Raw genomic sequence first — 20,249 nt, forward strand, 5'->3', positions numbered from 1 at the left:
TCTTGCTGAGATTGACATTGTGTCTTGCTAAGACTCACTTTTGCATCTGTCAAGTCTATGTTACAACATACCATATGTCTGTTTCAACAATGTGTAGAAAGTCTTTCATTTTGCTTTGTGTCTTTTCAGTTGATGTTTATTTCTATTTACATTGTGTTTAGTTTCATGCTATTTGTTCTCTCTTAAATATTTCAAATTCTATATGTTCTCTAGTGTCCAAGCAGTTTTATTTTTTAAAATATATATAATATAAAAAAAATCAAATCAAAAAGTAAAAAAATATTAAAAAAATATTTCAAAAAAATATATCTCTTAAGAGTCTTTGTTTTTGTCGTTCTTGTCCCTTCTTTGTCGTTTTTTTTTATAAATAAAGTGTTTTTCGAAACAAAAAAAATCAACAATTTTATTTGTCTCAGTTTTTTTTTCCTCTCCCCAAGCTCGTCCCTTTCCTTTCTTCTCCACTGCTGATGACTCATTCAAGGAAGCTCCACCATCTCAGGGGGAGAACGCCCATAGTCCCACTACCACTGGTTCTCGGCCTGCTGACACCCAGTTCCGTACCTCCTGTCGCTGCCCCTCAGGGGGGGGAGTTTGTTGTGCCGTCAGGCACCCTCAAGTGTCGCAAGAAGAAGAGGGAACCTTCTTCCTCCAAGTAGTTGTGGTTCAGCTTTGGCATGCCCTTTGAACATTGAGAGGGAGTTTCTTTAGATTCTCTTTAATTATCTAACATTGTCTGTCGTCTTTTTAGCTAAGTTTGAACTATTTTTACTACCTACTACTTTTGATTTTTCTCTGTTAGTATCTGATTGTATTTTGAGCATGTGGTTTTGTTATTGGTATCCTAATACGACAATTTATCCAATTTAGTTGTTGCTGTTATCAAATCTGTCTGCTATTAGTTCTTGTTAGCTTTATGTGCTAAAAGTATAAATCAGTTCACTGTTCATATGCATGCCAAAGGGGGAGTTTGTAAGTGTTATTTTTGTCATGCATTGTTTTTCATGTTTAAACATTGTTTTCATGTTATAACACTGAAAGCCCAGTAGCACGTGATTTCTATTTTCAGCACATGTCTTGCTTAGCTGGTTTTCTATTTTTAGGCCTAGCGTATATATTCGTTTGTTTCATTTTTCCCTTACCTTTTTTAGTAGCTAAAAAGTGTCTTCTCCAAGAACCACTCTCTGTAAAAGGTCTGAAGCTCTTGATGCTTCTTTGTTCATTGCCCATGGCATTTTGGTGATTCCTCAACATTTATCTCAAGTTTTCTGGTGTAAACCTTGAACGGATTTCAAGATAAGTCTCAAGAGGAGCTTGAGCAGTAACTCGAGGGAGTCCAGCAACGTTCAAAACCAGTGGGAGGCTGGTTGCTTGAAGACTTTCACAAAATAAGGAGTTGTTTGTTGAGTGTAAACCAAATTAGAAGGGAGTTTTAATTTATGTTTTGTTGTTTGTATTTGTTATAAATCTGACTATTTTAGTGAATTTGCTTCACCTCTGGATTAGGTCCCATGGAGTAGGTTGTGAGAAATCATGGTTGAACCATGTAAAAATGATTGTGTCATTTTCATTACTTTTGCACTTGATTACTTTTCAAATCTGTTTTTAATTTGATAAATTGATTGAAAAATTGGTTAAGTAGTTGAGTAGCAGTAGTTAACTAACTTTCACTTTATGCGCCTCATGAAGGCCTAGATTTTATTATGCATCTATTACCTGATATAACGAATATAAACTTGATAGGCAATCGTATATTTACGTAAATGGGAAGTTACCATATTAATGTATGATTACCCAAAACTGTCCATGAGAATCTCCTATAAATACAAGGGGAATGGACAGAAAAATGGATCGACTTTCTATATGCAAAAACTCTGTTGAAAGAAATTGTCATAAACAATTTCACCACAAGTCCTAAATATGTCAATAAGAGTGACTCGTGGACTATGTGGATTTTAACCACTGAACCACGTAAAATCGTGTGAGCATTTTGCATTCTTGTCTTTTGTTATTTCTTATACATTCAGTTTACCCAAATCCTAATCCCTCTATTGTCGGATTTCTAAATCCCCTCTTGCCAAAAACTGCATCAACAATGATGATGTGTGTCCCATTCAACGAAATACTTGTCAGAATTATGAAATTCCACCATCTTCATCTTGGATGTTAGAGTGAATATGTATTCCTATTATAATAACTACATGGTGTTCTTTCTTTGCTTTTAGACTTGTTGAAGCAGCCGTGGATATTGACAAGTCCGTTCGTTCTTCCGTATAAAGTGTAATTTTGAAAAATAAATAAATAACAAAATGTAAAATTGAAAAATAACTAAGATCACAATATAAACGATTTTTTTTTTTTTGTGAAATGCACAACTAGAGGAATTTTTTTAATACTATAATATTCTAATTTAATTAGTTTGATTTAATACAATCCTTTTAATATACTATTATTATTTTTTTAAATATATTCGAGTATAATTTATTTCAATTTTAATAATATTTTTATGTATACTTATCAAAATTGAATTATATGTAAAACAAATATTGATAAAATAAAATCTAATAAACTAACATTCAAGCGTTATAAATTCTTAATTATTAGTAGTAGAATATAATAATTGTTATAATTTGCTAAAAGAATTAAAGAATAAAGAATATATTATATATTTACACACATTTCTTGGAAGAAAGCCACGCGGGAAATAAAAATAGGAGCAAATAGACCTCCAAGAAAAAGCAATAGGCACACAAACGAGAGAAAAACAATAAGACCACAAGGGCACAAGACACTAAATGGAGAAAAATAAATGTCAAAATTAGCCACGCCATTCATCATTTGAAATAAAATTCAAGCGAACAGGTCACATATCATTTTTGCTATGAGCCAGAGTCTAGAAAGGGATCCGCAACCATTATTCCTCATTTTCATTAAGAAGATATTTGGAATAATAAATGAATAGACTAAAACCCTTTTTACTTTGAGGAGGACACCGTGAATATAATATGTACAATATATTACTAAGAGTGTTGTTATTTAGCACCGAAAGGTGCCCTACAACGCACGAGTTGTTACCTCATAATTGATTAGCGATACTCCAACTACACCAATAGTGATATGCCTACTTCTTGTGGTGATGGGCACCACTAGTGCACCTTAGAAATTCTCTATTACTAAACCTTATTTGTTTTGTACCACCTTAAGAAAATGACCCAATTGCTTCCCAATTCATGGCCACTACCAAATATCTTGTCTTCATCCAATATGCTTGGAGTTGCTCTCAAACCACAAAATGTTGAAACGACTACTACCTGCTCCTAATCTCCTAGAATAATGGCATTAAATTGGTTTGTCTAGTGTCTACGATTGCTTGCTGATGAGTGTATAAAACCCACAGAGAATTTTCAGAGTCTGAATTCTAAGGCCATGTCCCAATATTTGATTATGCTTTAAACTTGTTTTCCTGATTATGTGAGGCCTACATGTTAGTTAAAGTAAGTTTCTTTGTAGTTGCTTCAGTTGTAGCATATGTAGTTTCACAGGTAAATGACATCAACTCTAAAAGAGAGCATAGCCCTTTGGACCATCCCTCAGGTACTTTCTTATAGAAATCTACCTTTTTATTTTTGTTAGAAATTAACTGAAGTATTGGTATTTGGTATAGATTTTTTTTAGTCTACAATGAGTGGCTTATTACTCAGATATGTTATTTTAGTCATCTTGAGATTTCATGAGTTATCGAAGTGGAATTGCTTGAATTTTAGATGGTACACTTATGGAGACAGAGAAAGTTGAAGAGGATGAAGATGAGCCTACAAATTTTAATACTCAAGTACACTCTCACTCTTTCTCTATGTGTATATATATATGTATGAATGTATTATATTATGCATCTAAGGCAACAAAGTTGAAAAAGGGTGAAGAAACTAATCATATAATTTTTAAAATGATGCAGCACAATGAAAAGGAGAAGGCTAATTTGTCGATGAGCAGTAAAAAGTCGAGTGATTTAACAAAATTGTGGAAGTAGTTTCTCCAAATCCCAACTAATTCTGTTAATGGGTTGTTTGGTTCTCAACTATCATAACAACCTCATTAACTTTCAGTCCTTGGTCTATAAAAGGACATGTTGGATTCACTTGTTGAGAGACAAAAAAAAATAGAACAAGAAAGTAGACAGAGAAAGTTCAGTTGAAACAGCAGAAACACCAGATTAGAGAGAGAGAGCTCAAGTGTGGAAATCAAGATTGAGTATTGAGAAAGGTTGTGAGAGCTGGGTTTGGGGAACTGTATTGAGAAGCACAACTGTTGGGAAAGTGCTTGCTCAGGGATTGAGAGGAAAACACCTGTGTGATTGAGTGTTTAGAGAGTTTGATCCAATATTTTTCCAAGAAGCTCCATTGAAGTCTTGTACTCATTTCATTGATTGAATAAAGAAGAGATAATGGTTCCTAAAACTGGATTAGGTTTAAGATCACATTGATCTTGTTCTGAACCAGTATATATACTTGTGTTGATTTATGCTTTCATATTTTTCGTTTTCTAATTGTTTGATAATTAGTCTTACTGATTTGTGTTCTTAGATTCATCTCTGGTTTACCGAGATTCATCTGAGGTTCTTGAACTGGGAAATTTATCCTTATTTCCAACAAAATCAGAGCCAGGTTTCAGATCAAAACGGGAGAAGAAAGTTCAAGATCTTAGAGCTTCCGCATTACAACTGATACAGAACACACAAATAGAAGACTATGTCAACCATGGCCAAGTTCGAGCTTGAGAAATTTGATGGTACAAACGATTTCTCATTGTGGAGAGAAAGTCTTAAAGGAATTTTGGTACACCAGAAAGTAGCCAAGATTCTTGGAGATCAGAAGTTGCAGAAGAAACCTGAAGAAATAGCTGAGATGGAAGAAATGACCTATTACATCATAATCATGTACCTATCAAATGGAGTACGAAGGAAATTTACATCAGAGACTACGACAAAGGGATTATGGGATAAGATGGAAAAATTATATTTGAAGCCTTCTATTTCTAACAAAATTAATTTACTTGAAAGGATTTATGGTTTTAGAATGAATCTTGTAATGTCTTTAGATGAAAACATTGACAAATTCAATGAAATCATTGTAGGTTTGGCAAATATTGAGCACAAGGTGGATGAGGAAAGCCAAGCAATAATCTTGTTGCGCTCATTACCAATGGCATACCAAGAAGTGAAAGTTGCAATAAAGTATGGGAGAGATATCATTTCACTAGATGGAGTTCTTGGAGCATTGAAGTCTAAAGACTTTGAACTTCAGTTGGAGAAAGAATCCAAGAAGGATGAAGCTTACTTTGTTCGTGGAAGATCAACAAAGAGAAGCTCTTCAAGAAGCCATACACCATTTCACTCACGTTCTAAATCAAGAGGAAATGATTCAAGAACATGTTACCACTGTGGAAAGGCAGGACATATCAGGAGATTTTGCAATCTGTTAAGAAATCAACAAGGGTCTAGATCAAACCAGGACCAGAGAAGACCCATCTACAATAAATTTCATAATGAGAACAAACACCAGCAAGGAATGAAGTCTCGAAATGATTTTTCTGCTGTAGCAGAAGGAGAAGATGAACGTGTCTCAGAAGGAGAACTTTTCTCCATCTCAGAAAGCACCATGACAAGGGAGTGGATTCTTGATTCGGGATGCACATTCCATATGTGTCCCAATCAAGAATCATTTTTTGATTATAAAGAAATTAATGGTGGTAAAGTACTAATGGGTAATGATGTTTCTTGCAGGGTCTATGGCATTGACAAGGTAGCTGTTAAAAAATTTAATGGTGAGGTCAAGGTATTGACAAATGTGAGGCATATACCAGAATTGAGGAGAAACTTGATTTCTCTCGGATCTTTGGAAGATGAAGGATAAAGCTACCACTACAAGAAAAAATGATTTTAATAAACCAAAAATGTGTTATCAAAACATACCATAACACTTTTTAATGTGTTAAGACCGACTATATTATCGTAGGTCAGGGTACTTTACATAACACTTTATCATTGTTATACAGATGTGTTATTATACTGTCAACGATAACACACTTTCTATGTTAATTTAATAAATAGATAAGTGTTTAATTATATTATTTATAGTCGATTATATAACACATTTCAATACTTATAAATTTGTGTTATACTACACTTTAGTATAACACATTTTTTGTGTTATATAATGAAGTTTGCATAACAAAATTCTTTACTTATATAAAGTGTTATTGTAATAGATATTATAACACATTTTTCGAATTATTTTAATATTTAGATAAATTTAAATTCTCATTATATATTCATTTATATAACACTAATTTATTCTATTCTATTTTTATTTTTTATTTATATAATTAAAATTAGCTTTCTAATATATACTGGCATCATCAAATGAACTTGAATTTCAAATAACAAAAAGTAAAAACATTCAACATTGTATTAACAATCCACAAATTAATTTAAAACATTCAACATTGTATTAACAATCCACAAATTAGTTTAAAACATTCAACACTGTCATCAACAACAAAATGTTCTTTAAGTATTCAAGTAATCTTAAATATTCAACATATTCTACTACTTTCAGCACAAAATATTCTACAGCTGCCCAACACAAAACCTTCAAAATTAAGTATCCTTTTCTATTTCGCTTGTCACATCTGCAAAAATAAACAAAGAAATATTTTATTGTTATTATCTAGCATCACAAATTACTTCAAGAAAAATGCTATGGAAATTATTTCCAAGAGAGGACACCACATACAAAATAATGAATTCACAACTACACCAAAGCAAACAAAGAAACCAAACACTAAATTATAAGACATTGGTTCTTTTTTTAGTATGAAATCATGTGTTCATGTATATGTGTGAGAGAGAAAGAGAGGAAGTAAACGATAGAGAAGTTAAACAAAATTTATATATGTACCATACTAATCCAACCATAACAGTAATAAAATTGTTGAGATTAACTTTTGGGACCTATCAACAATAAAAAAGAGATAATAATGATAAATACTGGAAAAAAAATCATTAACATGCTACTGTACAAATTGAAGGCACCAAAATCACCCTTCATGAGTCAAAGTTTGCCATAATCTATACAAGAGATTGTGAAATAAAGAATTTGATTGTAGAGTGCATAACAATAAATCAACAGACCTCGTGAACTACTATAAACTACTATAGAATCACAGAAGAATACAATATTTTGATCCTAAATTATTATAAATTCACTCTTTATCAACATAACTCAAGAAAATTTAAAATTTAAGCATGTCATGCTGTTGAAAACATCTTCTCCAATATAAAATATCATCCAACAATGCCTACATGAATGCAAACATCATCTTAAGTCCATCCATTCATAAAGGAAAGTAGATATAGCATGGTGTTGTGTCTATCAAGAAATCAAAATGATCTATTTTTATTGCCTAAACCAATTAAAGTTCCAACTGCACCTTTTAAAGGAAAAATAAACAAGAACTCAACTTCCGATGACACACATTATATGCAAGTACCAAAAGACTTTGGAGGAAAACAGGATATCAAACCTTATGATCTGTCATTGTGGCAAATGGCATACCAGTGACGATTACAGCTGGGTTAATGATTCCAGCAACTGATGGTGTCTCCCTCAGCATCTGAGTTTCTGAAATCCCAACTCTTTTCTGTTTTCACCATGGTTTTTTAAGATGTTTACATTCGAGAAATCTAGCTTGAAATCATAGTCAGTGTGCCTAGTATAAGAGGATTAATATCCTGCCAAGAACACCAACAAAACAAACTAGAAAAAAGAACAAACACAAACAAAAATAATGCCAGAAACAGAAACAAATCACAAACTTTAATGAATGATAGAAACAGTAGTCAAAAGAACACCACAATATGCATGGTTCAATGGAATTGGCCTATGTGAGTTTTCACTATGATCAATCTAGAATAATTACAAGGCTTCAGTACAAAGAGAAAAGTTCTCAGTTTTAGCTTTCTTTGAACAAGCTTCTCACAAGAACTCCAACCTCTATAACTCACTGAACTCTCTCTTTCTCTCTTCTTTTTCTCTTAGTGCTCTCTAAATCTGTGTACATAAATAATGATGCAAGGTTCACTTATATACGTGCACCAAAATACAAAAGAACCAACCTGAAAACAAAACTAAAAAATCAACTTAACTAACTCTGCAGCTGAACCAAAGTAAGTGAACTTGAGAAATCTTGTTAAAACAGTTATGGTCACTAGTTGTTTTAACCACTTTTTGATAGCCTAGATAACCACATTGCGAGACATACACAACAGATATGTTATAGTGAATCAACTTCAACATTCAAACCTACACATACATATAAGTGAATCAAAACATATATAATAATAAATGAATAGGAAAATATACATAGTGACTTGTCCTGAGTTGACAACCCCTTGAGTTCAGAAAAAAGTTACAGAACAACTAAAATGAGAATCAAAACCTCAAATTTGTTGATTCACCTAAGGGTTTAGTTAGCTCCAACTTGTACTTCCCACAGATTTAAAATTCTCATAGTCATGTCATCCCAGAAGTAGACAAACAATCAAAATTTCATGTAAAATAAAGCACAAAATGCTAAATGCTTGCAGAATTACAGCTTACATGAAACTTACTATTACACTTCCATGTACTTTAAATAAAACTTGGCAGAAATATCATGTTTAAATTGCTAGGATCAGAAATAGCACTCACAGACAATATCTTGTTTCGTGCTCCATCCAGCTGCATAAAATATGCCTCAAGCAACATCTCCAGATCTTCAACATCATTATCATCCAAGTGGTTGCTCGCCAAACTCCCACTTCTCCTAGAACTAATCCGAGGAAGATGAGTAGCAATGGTGTTGATGCTATTTGAACCAGAACCTCCCAACAAAGCTTCAGATTATTGTTTCTGGATCCACTTCCTTGTCAAGTACAAATGTGCCATATCTTCATTGTCATCCAAAAGATGTTCGATTTCAACCCTCACCTGCCATTATACATAAATGTACTTGTCATAAATATGCAATATATTGTACTGGCATAGAGGAACAACTAAAACCATTTGGGAGACTCATTTTTGTCACAATTGTTGTTTTTAAAATTAAACTATATCAATTTTTTGTATTGTCTTGCTGTGTTCAGATGACATTTGTTTTTAAGATAACAACTCTATTTTTCCTCTTCCAAAACGATGGAATTGATGACAACACCACTAATTGCAGATATTTGAGGATGAGAGAGACACACACACAGAAATAGAAAGAGAGAGAAGGATGGGAAAAAGCTTTGTAACTGTCCTATGTTCTGACAGCAGAACTGGATGGCATGATGGTGGCTATTCATATAAACCTACTAGTGATCCATTTTTTACCAGTGTAAAAAATCTAGCCATCCAATTATCAGTTTTAATATTATTGTTTTCATACACAATGTTTTTATTCCAGTTTTTTCGACCTCAGTTCAATTGATTTACTCATTTTTCATATTGTTTTTGCAACCTTAGCCATAATTCTATAACATATGGTATGTAAATCCCCAGAAAAAAATTAAGATCAATATAGAAGTTTCCGACTAATAATGCAAAATAATAAAATAAATATAAACCTTAACTAAAAAAATTGAAAAGAAAATAAGAATTATAAGAAACCTATTGCGTACTTAGATATAATGTCTTTCATAGTTCCATTATAAGAAGCTATGAAAAATAATCACATAAAATTCCCATCATAATAGAAACTTAACATAAAAATATATATACACATAAATATTTGCATCCATGGACTCATATCTTCGGGACATAGACAAGACAATGATAAAGAGTAAGTAGTTATAGTTATATCTGATCCCAAGTCAAAACAGTCAAGGCTGGCAGATGATATATAGCTTACCTTCCAGGCTTTATGACACCGCTAACATCTTTAAATAAGCTGATCTTGGCTTTACCTAAACGTAAACCTGGAATCTTTGTCAACCCCTATAATAATAATGTTGTAAGATAAGATAATTAGTCAAGATCATATGGACAACCAGGTTGGGTTGATCTTAATATACCATGCTCAGTCATTAACCAAAATTGAAATAACTCACAGAAATCAGGCTTTTAAAAGAATTCCATAGAGTTGGCAGAGGCTTCCCATGAACAACCTCACATTTTGCTTCAACTCTTAGATATTTATACCTCACCTCGATAGTGGGCTTATATTGATGATCAATATTGTCTCCTCCTTTTGAGCATTGACCAACAAAAAATCTAATCTGAAATAAAAGATCAGAAAAGGAAAAGGTCCTTCCTTCAACAAAGCTAATCTTCTTTAAGCAGAGTACAAGAGAAAGAGAGAGAAAAGATGTAGTAGTAGTACCAAGGTGTGTCTGTAAATTTAGAAGCCACGCAATATATCTTAAAATGAAAATAACAAAAAGTTAAAAGAAAAAAAGGCACTGAACAACCGAGTCTGTGAAACTCCTTTCACCTAGCTTTATGGGCACTCCTTAGCCAAGCCAAAGAGATGGTGCCCATATCTCTAATAAAAAAATACTTAGTGGCAATGGCAGTTTTGTGATATTGGGCCAAACTCGTCAATAGTTGAATTTTCAGTCAGTGTGGCTATGCAGAAACTGAAGCTTCTTGCTTAATAGAGCTCTTGAAAACCAAGGGACTCGTCTTTTTCAAACTCGACAAAGACCTCGCAAGTCGAAGTGGACATTGAACTTAGAATTACAGGCTCAAAAACAGAGGACACTTTTTATTTTTGGCTCTTTTGTGGGTCGTTTACTTCCATTCATCTCAGTTATCACATGCATACTCACTATCAAAAAAAAAAAAATTTAAAAAGTTTATATGTACTGCTCTATTGCAACTCTACTATATCATTCCACGTATAATTTATATAAGCAAATGAAACAAAAAAGAAATAAAAAAATGTAGTAGTGAGGCATGAAGAAGGAAGGGAAAAAGAAAAGGCTTGGATGGACGAGCAATGGCCACGACCACGCATGCAATTCCTACCCAATACTCATTTTAACAGCCTAACACTAAAATCTAATTTCTCTCAACATTGTTTTCCATTTTCCCAATTAATATAAAAATTACAAACATAAAATGATTTGGTGATCTATTTGCCTATATATAATATATACTTATATTTCTCTATAATTCAACTTTGGAGATGGCTTGAGCTCGAAAACTACATATAAATAAATATAAAATTAATTATGGCTTTCATAACTGAAAAAATATATGAAGAGCCAAAATGATAAAAAAAACAGACAATTAATATGAAAAACGGGGATGCCATAAAGCTAGGAGCGGATTTAGAATGCAAGGCTTAATTAATAAAATTATACATAAGAAAAGGTAATTCCTTTTTTTACAACCTTCCAGAATATAAATTCATACCCATTCTTTTATTTTCTGCTAGAAACAAAAAGTGAAGATATTATTAAACATTTTTTATGGTCTGCATAAACTTCAGGGAGACATTTCATCAAACACATTATGCACAGTGCAAAAATAGCTTATACAGAAGTCTTAGCAGCTCCAATTTTGGTGAGGCTTTACATTGAGCATGATATATATGAGCACGACTAATCAAACATATTGAATTAAACCTCATGATTCTGCAACTTGATATAGATGTAGATATATCTATATTTAAGCATTGAAAGTCAAAATTTAAGCATTCACTTGTCGTTATCAATTTTCTCATAAAAACAAATGGCCAAGCTTCAATAAATACAGTGTAAAATCACGAACAAACTTTCCACTATTAAAGGCTCCAAAATAATACTTGAGCTTGTTATATAGATTCTCTTTTATCTTTGACTTTGAGCTAACCCCATATGATCCATATTAAAAAAAAAGTGATTAAAACAGACAGAAAAAAAAACCATTACCTTTTACTCTCCTCATGTATATGCAATAAACGAGTAAAGAAATCCCATAAACACTTCCAATGGCAACTAAAACTAACAATATTGCTTACACCTAATATTCAAATTTACCCTTTCAACACGACATAGAAAAGCAAATGATCTAAATATATAGTTTAAACACATAGGCAAATGGTGAAAGCTTGCTCATTCGTAACTATGAATATGACATTCAGATGTATATATATATATTTCTTGTCTACCAAAAGAAAATTGTCTAATAGCTATCAAGTCACCAAACCTGATAGCACAGTCACTGCCCTTGGAAGAGACTAAACCTTTTTTCATGGATCCTAATGGACGAGAACTTGATAACAAATAGTGTTAGAGAGACATGATACACAGTATTGGAGAAATACCAGTTCAGTTCCGAAACTTGGTACTTGTTCGACAACACTCTCAATCAATTGCTGTCCTGACATCAATGAGTTTCTATACTTAGCAAAAGTTTCAGATTCTGGTGCAAGAGGATTAGACGTGGGCCTATCAACATCCTGCAAAACAAAAATAATAAGATTGAGTGTTTAAATGTAACGACCCAAATTTGCTAATAAGGCTTAAGGGCCTTGATTAGTGTGCCTGAAGGGCATAAATGGGAATTATGTGTGGTTTTAATGATTAAGATGCATGATTATGATTTAAAGCATGTTATATGACTATTTGAATATTTGAGATGCATGACTATGTGTATTAGTATGCATGTAGGCCCTGATTAGGTTAGAAGGGCATAATCGTAATTTTGGCCATTATGGGCATAACTGCTATGATATATGTGATAATTGTCGAGACCACATTATTATGTGGATATATTTGTGATCTGTGACTCGAGACGATCCTAGTGAGCAAAGTAGCGAAAAAGTCATGGCGGGGATTTATACCCGGCTCGGGGTGAGCTTAGGGGTATAAATGGGAATTTAGTGAGTATACTGGGGTCTACCTTGATATTGAGGAATATTATTGGTGATTAGTTAGGTATCGGGAGTTAAGCGGGAAATATTAGAGACACTCGAGGAGTTAGCGGGAATTGGGTAAAATGACTAGAATGCCCTTAAGTGGATTAAAGGATTAGAAATAAGGGGGAGGGCATTAAGGTCATTTGGCTTGTAAGGGATAGATATGCTGAGACTTTATGTTAGTGGGAATTGTAGAGAAGTGTAGAAGTCTGAAAAAGAAGGAAAAGGAAGGGAAAAGAAAGGGAGAAAACAGAGAGAGTTTTCTAGGTCGGTTTACATTTCCTTCATCTGTTTCTTGAGGGTTTCTGGAGCAAAGCTCAGAGGAGAGTTGGGATAGACTAAGCATCAAGGATTCTAAGCTAAGTTTGAGGAATTGGCAGAGGTTTGACAAGAATTCATCAACACTTGAGGTAAAATTCTGTAAGTTTCTTCAGCTCTGGTTTTGGTTCCTAGCTAAGTTATCTAAGCTGTGTTGATGGGGAATTTTAGGAAAGTTGGAGCCAATATTTGAGGAAGAGCAAGCCAAGGAAGTCTAGAGGCAACTTGAGGTCGAAATTCCACCAAAGGTATAAAATCTAAACTCTAACTTTGATGTTCAACTGGTTTTTGCTGAGTTTTAGTGTCTAGAAGTGGCTATGGTGAATTTTGAGTTTGGGGATTCATGTGCTTGAGTTCTAGGTATTTGGGGTGCTTGGGATGAGTGGAGTATGGTCATAATGTTTTTTTTGAGTTTGGGGAAGATTTGGAGGAGTTTTGGTTGAGGTTGGTTCGAGGAAATTGCAGGAGGGAAAAATTGGTCTTAGCCTGCCTGTGACTAGCGCTACAGCGCTAGCCTTTGGGCGCTGTAGCGCTAGGCCAAGCTTGCTGATGGGGTTTTGCTTCTGTTTGTAGCGCTGTAGCGCCCTCCCATGAGCGTTGTAGCGCTACCCTGTCTTCTGAAGGGGATTTTAGGGTTGTTTACAAGGGTTTTTTTACCAAGGGTTTGGGGTTTGACTCCACCATCTTGTTTGGTGGAACTAGGACTTCCCAGGGGCTCGGGATTGGCCCCGAGGCTAGGTTTTGGACATGAGGATTGATGATGACTTTGGCCATGGTTATGTTTAGGTGAGCGCTAGGGCTCGAGGGGGATCGTGCTCAAGGAGTCGAGGGATCAAAGCTAGTGAATTGAAAGGTAAGAAAACTGCACCCGGTTATATGTTTGTGATGGGACTAAGTGCTCCCGATACTTGTATCGTGTCAATGATGGTATTACGCCATGGGACATGTAAAAGCGGCCTAAGAGTGCCGTACATAATATTTGCGCACTGGGCGCGGCTTGGCCACTGGTAGCCGAGGACAGCTAAATATTCACTGAGCTCGGTTTAAGCGGGCCGGAGTCAGTGGGATAACGGAGCAGCCTGAGAGCGCTAGCCCTAGTTATCATTTGTGCAGTGATATATGATATGAGATGTTATGTTTAGTATGTTGAATACTTGATTATATTGGATGATTATATGGTTGAAATTATGTGATGCAGTATGGGATATTGATTTATCTGCTGATTGCTTATGCTCTGTTGTTGTGTTTTCTTGCTGGGCCTTGGCTCACGGGTGCTACGTGGTGCAGGTAAAGGCAAGGGCAAGTTGGACCAATCCTGAGGTGGAGAGCTGCGGGGTTGAATGTACATAGCCAGCTGTTCGATCGCCATGATCGAGGAGTGGGTCAGGACAGGGATTGCCTAACTATCTGTTTTGCCTTAATATGGCTTGATATTGTATATAAACCTTGCGTCTTTTGTAAACGATCTTTAAATTTAATATTTCTGGGATCCCGTGTAAACAGATGATGTTTCTTAAATGAAAGTGCGACTTTTGAGACCAAAACGTTTTAACCCTAGTTCCTCTATAGTTTCAGTAACACGATTTTAATTAAATGACTTGATTAGCAAGTCTAGCATTTAATAAACACACAGTGTAACGGTCTTGGCTATCCAGGGCGTTACATTAAATCTTGGTCAAACCACATGAGAAAGCACTTCACAGAGTGATATATACACAAATGAAACCCAAACTTGATATTCATATCCAGACCTCTTTTCTACTTAAGTCATCTAGCTAGTTGTTTTTCTTCGAGACCCTGATCCTTTTCTTCTTTAAAATGATCTCATTTCCTTGCCAGATAATTTCAGCAGGCCCTTCTTCGTATTCCCCTTCATCACTCTCATTACCCTCATGTGCAGTCTCAGCCTGTCATAAATTTAACAAAGCAAATATAATTTCCTTGCTAGAATTATATATTCTCTCTGTCAATCAGCGAAAACTCAAAACATTCTATAACAAGACAAACAAAGTTCTTCTTTCCATATCAATATCTCAAACCTTTAGGTATATTATATTAATTTGGTTAGTTTTTTATTCTTTTCCAGCAACCAAATAGCCGTTAAAACCAAAATACTCCGAGAAAGTAAAGAAAAGAAGAAAGTACCTGTTGTAAAGACAATATAGTTGACCTATTTTGTTTCGAAATAAAAGTCTTATATTGTTAGTAGACTATCATTGGCAATGAGATTATATAGAATTTAAGATAAATGATGCTGTTAATAATTGAATTTGGAACCAAAAAGTGGCACATATCTAAAAACAAACCAGTTTCATAACTCAAAATTGGGTCATCTTTACCAGAACACAGCCTAGATTCACCTTGATTTCTTCTACTTTGGCCCCAAAATCAAATTACATAATTGTCAAAAGAAAATAAATATCTATATAATAAGTACTCAAGATCATCAAAGTTAGTCAAATGACAAACACAAAATACCTGTTAAGGTCAAGTATGAGATTCTGAGTATTACTATAAACCACTAAATAAAAACTACTAGTTCATAAGTATATTATTTTCTTTTATAAACTCTCTCTCTTTTTTTCCTGTCACAGCAATAAGTAATAAAAATAATAATAATAATATTCCTAATACTAATATTCTTAATACATAATAATTACAAACTTTTCCACAAAATATGAGCAAAATGAGAGCTGAATAAAATGACTAAAAATCAATCAAAAGAAAACAGAGATAAACCATATACACACTTACATACATACATACAGTGTGTAGTGATTGAAATATATTAGTATTATATTTAACTAAATATCAATCCTAATATGGCTGAAACATGAACTCCTTTCTTAAGCATCTCTGACACTGTCTGATCATGGTTTCTGAAAAAGCTACTGCAATATGGATCAAAATAATTATTGTGCTTAGCAGAAATTATGTGCTCAACAAGCAAGCATTAATGAAGTAAATACTTTACCTAATGACAGGAAAACTTTGATTGTAAAAATTTTTGGAAGCCAATAAGGTCAACCTACTTATCATCTCAAAAATGTTCTTCCCTTCTAATTAACTGCTCCCAAATGTTGTCCTAGAAATCACTTCTGAAGTTAAGAACCTAAACTCTTCAAACACTTCATCCTCTTTTCCTTCTTGACATTTTTATCTTTCTAACATGACTTCAACCCCATTAATCATTGCTGGAATCATCCTCTGTTCCCAAATAAATTCAAAACAAAACAAAAAAACAAATCCCATGACATACTTCGAAACATCATATTGACTATATAAGAGTTCAAATAAGAGCTTGCCTTCAGGCTCTCTGCATGGAAGGCATAGTTAGCAAACTTTCTGACTTTTGCCCACTTTTCACCTTCAGATATCACAAGCCCATCTCTTAATAACTGCTTCAAAAAGGGTTTTATCTTCCCTTTGGAATAGGCTCCATCTCTATCATTCAGTATCTTTTTCACCAGTTCTGTCTCTATTATAACCAATTGAGATTTAGAACCATCCCACTGAAGAAAGTTATTTCCTGTGTCATAAAAAAGACTAAACTTACGCATAACTAATGGTAAAACTTACCAAACTTAAATCCTTATTACACATAACTACATAATGGTAAAACTTAAGTTTATTGCAGTATTTCTTGATACTAGATATGATAATCAATTAATGAACCTTAATCAGTAACATCAGTTGCAAAAATAGCTTAAGAAAAACTTGTTAAGAGCTTACAAAGAGATTCATAATGAGGTCTTTCATTGTATCAAATAAGTAGCATTATCCCTTTCCACAAATATTCAAATAAGCAGCATTATCCCTTTCCACAAATATTTTGTTACCAAGACTAAGCAAAGTCTAACACCAAGAGAAAACTCCAATATTAGACATTTACCAAAACAATACGGCAAATTAGTAATAGAATAAAAAAAGTGGCAACTTTTTTATTGTATGGTCATAAGGAAAAAAGGGGACTTTCTTTCATTACCCAAGTGTGTAAGCTCTGGTGAGAACCATCTACTGGCTTCCTGCCTGAAATGATTTCTAATAGAAAAACTCCAAAGGCAAACACATTTGTTTTCTCACCCACAATTCCATGCATATAGTACTCAGGAGCTAAGTGCCTGTATAAACAATGTTAACATTTCATTTAATCCTTTAATTGTACCAAAAAAACAACTTTTAAAAAAATGTCAGATAAAGTGTTCTTTTTTGGTACCCAAATGTCCCTTCTATAGGAGCAATTGAATGATGAGTCCATTGAGATGGGAGCCATTTTTCTAGTCGAAAATTAGATATCTCAAAAAACATAAAAGATACAAAAAAATTAACATAAGGGTGGGTATATATGATATTGATAATGAAATTGATAAGAAAGAAGAAGAAGAAGAATATGCAAAATTTATCAGTGGTTCAAACTTTGTAGTCAAAAGAATGTTGGATGACTTAATGTCTCTATAGATTATCCTTCTCTGACAGCCATTGTGCAAATAATGGAGGCCTCTGGCTGTACCAATGGCTATGTTTTTGCAACAAGAAACTCATGTGCGATAAATAGGGAAATGCAGTTGTTCGTTAGGTTCACTCATCATAAAGCTAAACCACAATCAAAGAGAGAAGAATGTTGAATGAAATTCATGATCTGATATCATTCAAAGATACCATGCAATTCTAGATTATGCTTAATAAAGACAAGTAGCATGGGTCTGTGTCGACAATTAATCTTTCCTGAGTTCCATATGTTCACGTCGTATACCATTAGCATTAAGGATGACAATTTCAACCCTGTCTCCAGTGTATACATCTCTCTCAGTTGCAGCAACAAAAACTATTTTCACCAAATCAATTGCTTCTGCTTCAGAAAGTGGAGTGACAGCATCCTGAGCAGGCAATAGAAGAGGGCTAGGAGCCTTTAGACGCTTATCCAAAACAAGAATGATAAGTGTTGAACCAGAACCTTGAGAGCTATATCCAACCTTCTCATAGGAACCAACAACATCGTATGTGAAGACACAACCCTTGCCTTCGTTATCGAGACCACCTAAAACATTGAATGAGTAGTAAGGAAAAACACGTTTGTAGTAGAGAGTGTTTGACAACAATTGGGCCATAGCAGGGCAGCTCATTTGTTTGTTATGTTGATGTTGATAAATCAAATGTTTAGCATCCAATTGCTTCTGTAAAGCTCTAACATCAACTTGAAAACCAGATGAAGCCATCATGGATATATCAGCTAGTTTGCAGATTTTCGAGTAATCCCGGGTAAGAACATTATAACCGGTCGACATTCGAGTATCGGCGACGATCACACAGTAATCGGCTCCCGCGAGTGCCACACATGATATGCCATTATTGTCGTAGGGGGACCAGTTAGCGTGTTGCTTGTTCATTGTGAAGGTGAAGGGCTAAGTCGGAGGAAGAGAAGGGGCTTAGGTTAGGGCTTGAAGAGGAGTGAAATTGGAGTATTGTAGTGTGACCCTTTCCTTTATTTTCTTTTCTATTTTTAAGATCTTGGCTTCGGTATTTGGCTGTCTTTAGCTTCAAGAAAACGAAAACGGTACCAATGGCTATCTTATACCCTGTTTTCCAATCCATAGGTGTCAAATTCTCACCTAAACACAAAAAAATTCCCATTAAAATCTCAAAAGACTGACAAAAAAAAAAAAAAGAAAACCCATAAAGATGAAAGAACCAAAAAAATTTGGTGTGTTAAGTTTTACCGTGGAGAAGAGAAGCAACAGAGCCTATGGAAGAGAATTGGAAAATGAGCTAAAGACCACTGTCAATACAACAACCAAGGAGTGATAAAACGTTTCTATGGTGGACATGGCCAATGGTTCCAATCTCAGTCAAAAACTCTTTCTCTTTTCTCTCATCCGAAGCTGTTTTTGTGAGCCTTTTCACTGCTATTTTGTCTCCATTTCTCAAAACTCTTTTATATACCTCTACGTAGCCTCCTTTTCTGACCAAATTATTTGATACCCACATCACAAAGCACCATTATAATCGAAAAGAACAGAAAAAAATGGCAAGAAGAAGAAGAAGAAGCTAACCTGAGCTGAAACCATCGGTGGCCTCGGAGATTTCTTCAAAAGAGAAGCATTTCCAAATGGGTCTCTGAAAAGACTCGGTTCCTACAACTCCAACACAGTCTTCTTCACCATTGGGGTTTGGAGCTTTCTTCCTACTGCTGCTTCTTCGCCACTGCCACGTTTGTTGAGCTATCAAAGGGAGAGTGATTTGGGCGAGATAGAGGAGAACACGAGAAAGAGAAGTAGGAAAAAAATAAAGATATATGTTTTCACTTTCCCTCTAAATAAATTCACTGACCCGCCAATTTTACACTATAGTTGATTTTATGTCCCATTTTTTTAACTAGACTTTTTCAATAGTCTTATAAACATGTGTTGTGAAAAGTGGTTTTTCTTGTAGTGTACAAGTCTACAAATGGCATCTTGAAAATCACTAGTGGCTCTCTAGTAGTGATGAAAGGGAAGAAAGTTAATGGATTGTATGTACTGGAAGGAGAAACTGCAGCAATTGTTGAAGCATCTATTGTTAAGACCCAGGAAAGTGAGATGCATTTGTGGCACCAACGGATGGGACATATCAGTGAGCAAGGGTTGAGAGAGCTTCACAAATAAGGAAGCATAGACAAGTTGAACACCTGTGCATTACCTTTCTGTGAAGCATGTGTATTTGGAAAGCAGCATAAAATTAAATTCACTGCAGCAAAGCACAATACCAAAGGAGTCTTGGAGTACATTCACTCGGATTTATGGGGGCCTAGAAAAATACCAACACACTCAGGTAAACATTACTTTCTATCTATAGTAGATGATTATTCTAGATGTGTTTGGGTATATTTACTTAGGACTAAAGATGAATGTCTAGAAAAATTTAAAGTAAGGAAAAATCAGGTGGAAAATTAAACAAACTCTAGAATTAAGACTCTTAGAACCGATAATGGCTTAGAATTTATAAACCATGAATTTGACATGTTGTGGAATGAG

General features: G+C 34.3%; 1 protein-coding gene, 1 long non-coding RNA gene and 1 pseudogene across 2 annotated transcripts; all 3 read right to left on the minus strand.

Moving 5' to 3' along the window:
- Positions 1 to 12,099: 12,099 nt before the first annotated feature.
- Positions 12,100 to 15,039, minus strand: LOC133829200 (uncharacterized). Its single transcript, XR_009891611.1, has 2 exons — positions 14,991 to 15,039; positions 12,100 to 12,462 (listed from the first exon to the last, which is right to left on the minus strand). It is a non-coding gene; the product is annotated as an uncharacterized LOC133829200 (long non-coding RNA).
- A 1,356-nt stretch (positions 15,040 to 16,395) lies between these two features.
- On the minus strand, positions 16,396 to 20,002 carry LOC133832570 (probable receptor-like serine/threonine-protein kinase At5g57670; annotated as a pseudogene).
- Positions 17,761 to 18,641, minus strand: LOC133830849 (proteasome subunit beta type-1-like). Its single transcript, XM_062260926.1, has one exon. The coding sequence runs from the start codon at positions 18,624 to 18,626 to the stop codon at positions 17,955 to 17,957; it is 672 nt and encodes a 223-aa protein (XP_062116910.1). The 5' UTR covers positions 18,627 to 18,641; the 3' UTR covers positions 17,761 to 17,954.
- Positions 20,003 to 20,249: the final 247 nt, after the last annotated feature.

The sequence above is a fragment of the Humulus lupulus genome, chromosome 4, assembly GCF_963169125.1.
Source record: "Humulus lupulus chromosome 4, drHumLupu1.1, whole genome shotgun sequence".
In the NCBI taxonomy this organism is placed as follows: Eukaryota; Viridiplantae; Streptophyta; class Magnoliopsida; order Rosales; family Cannabaceae; genus Humulus; species Humulus lupulus.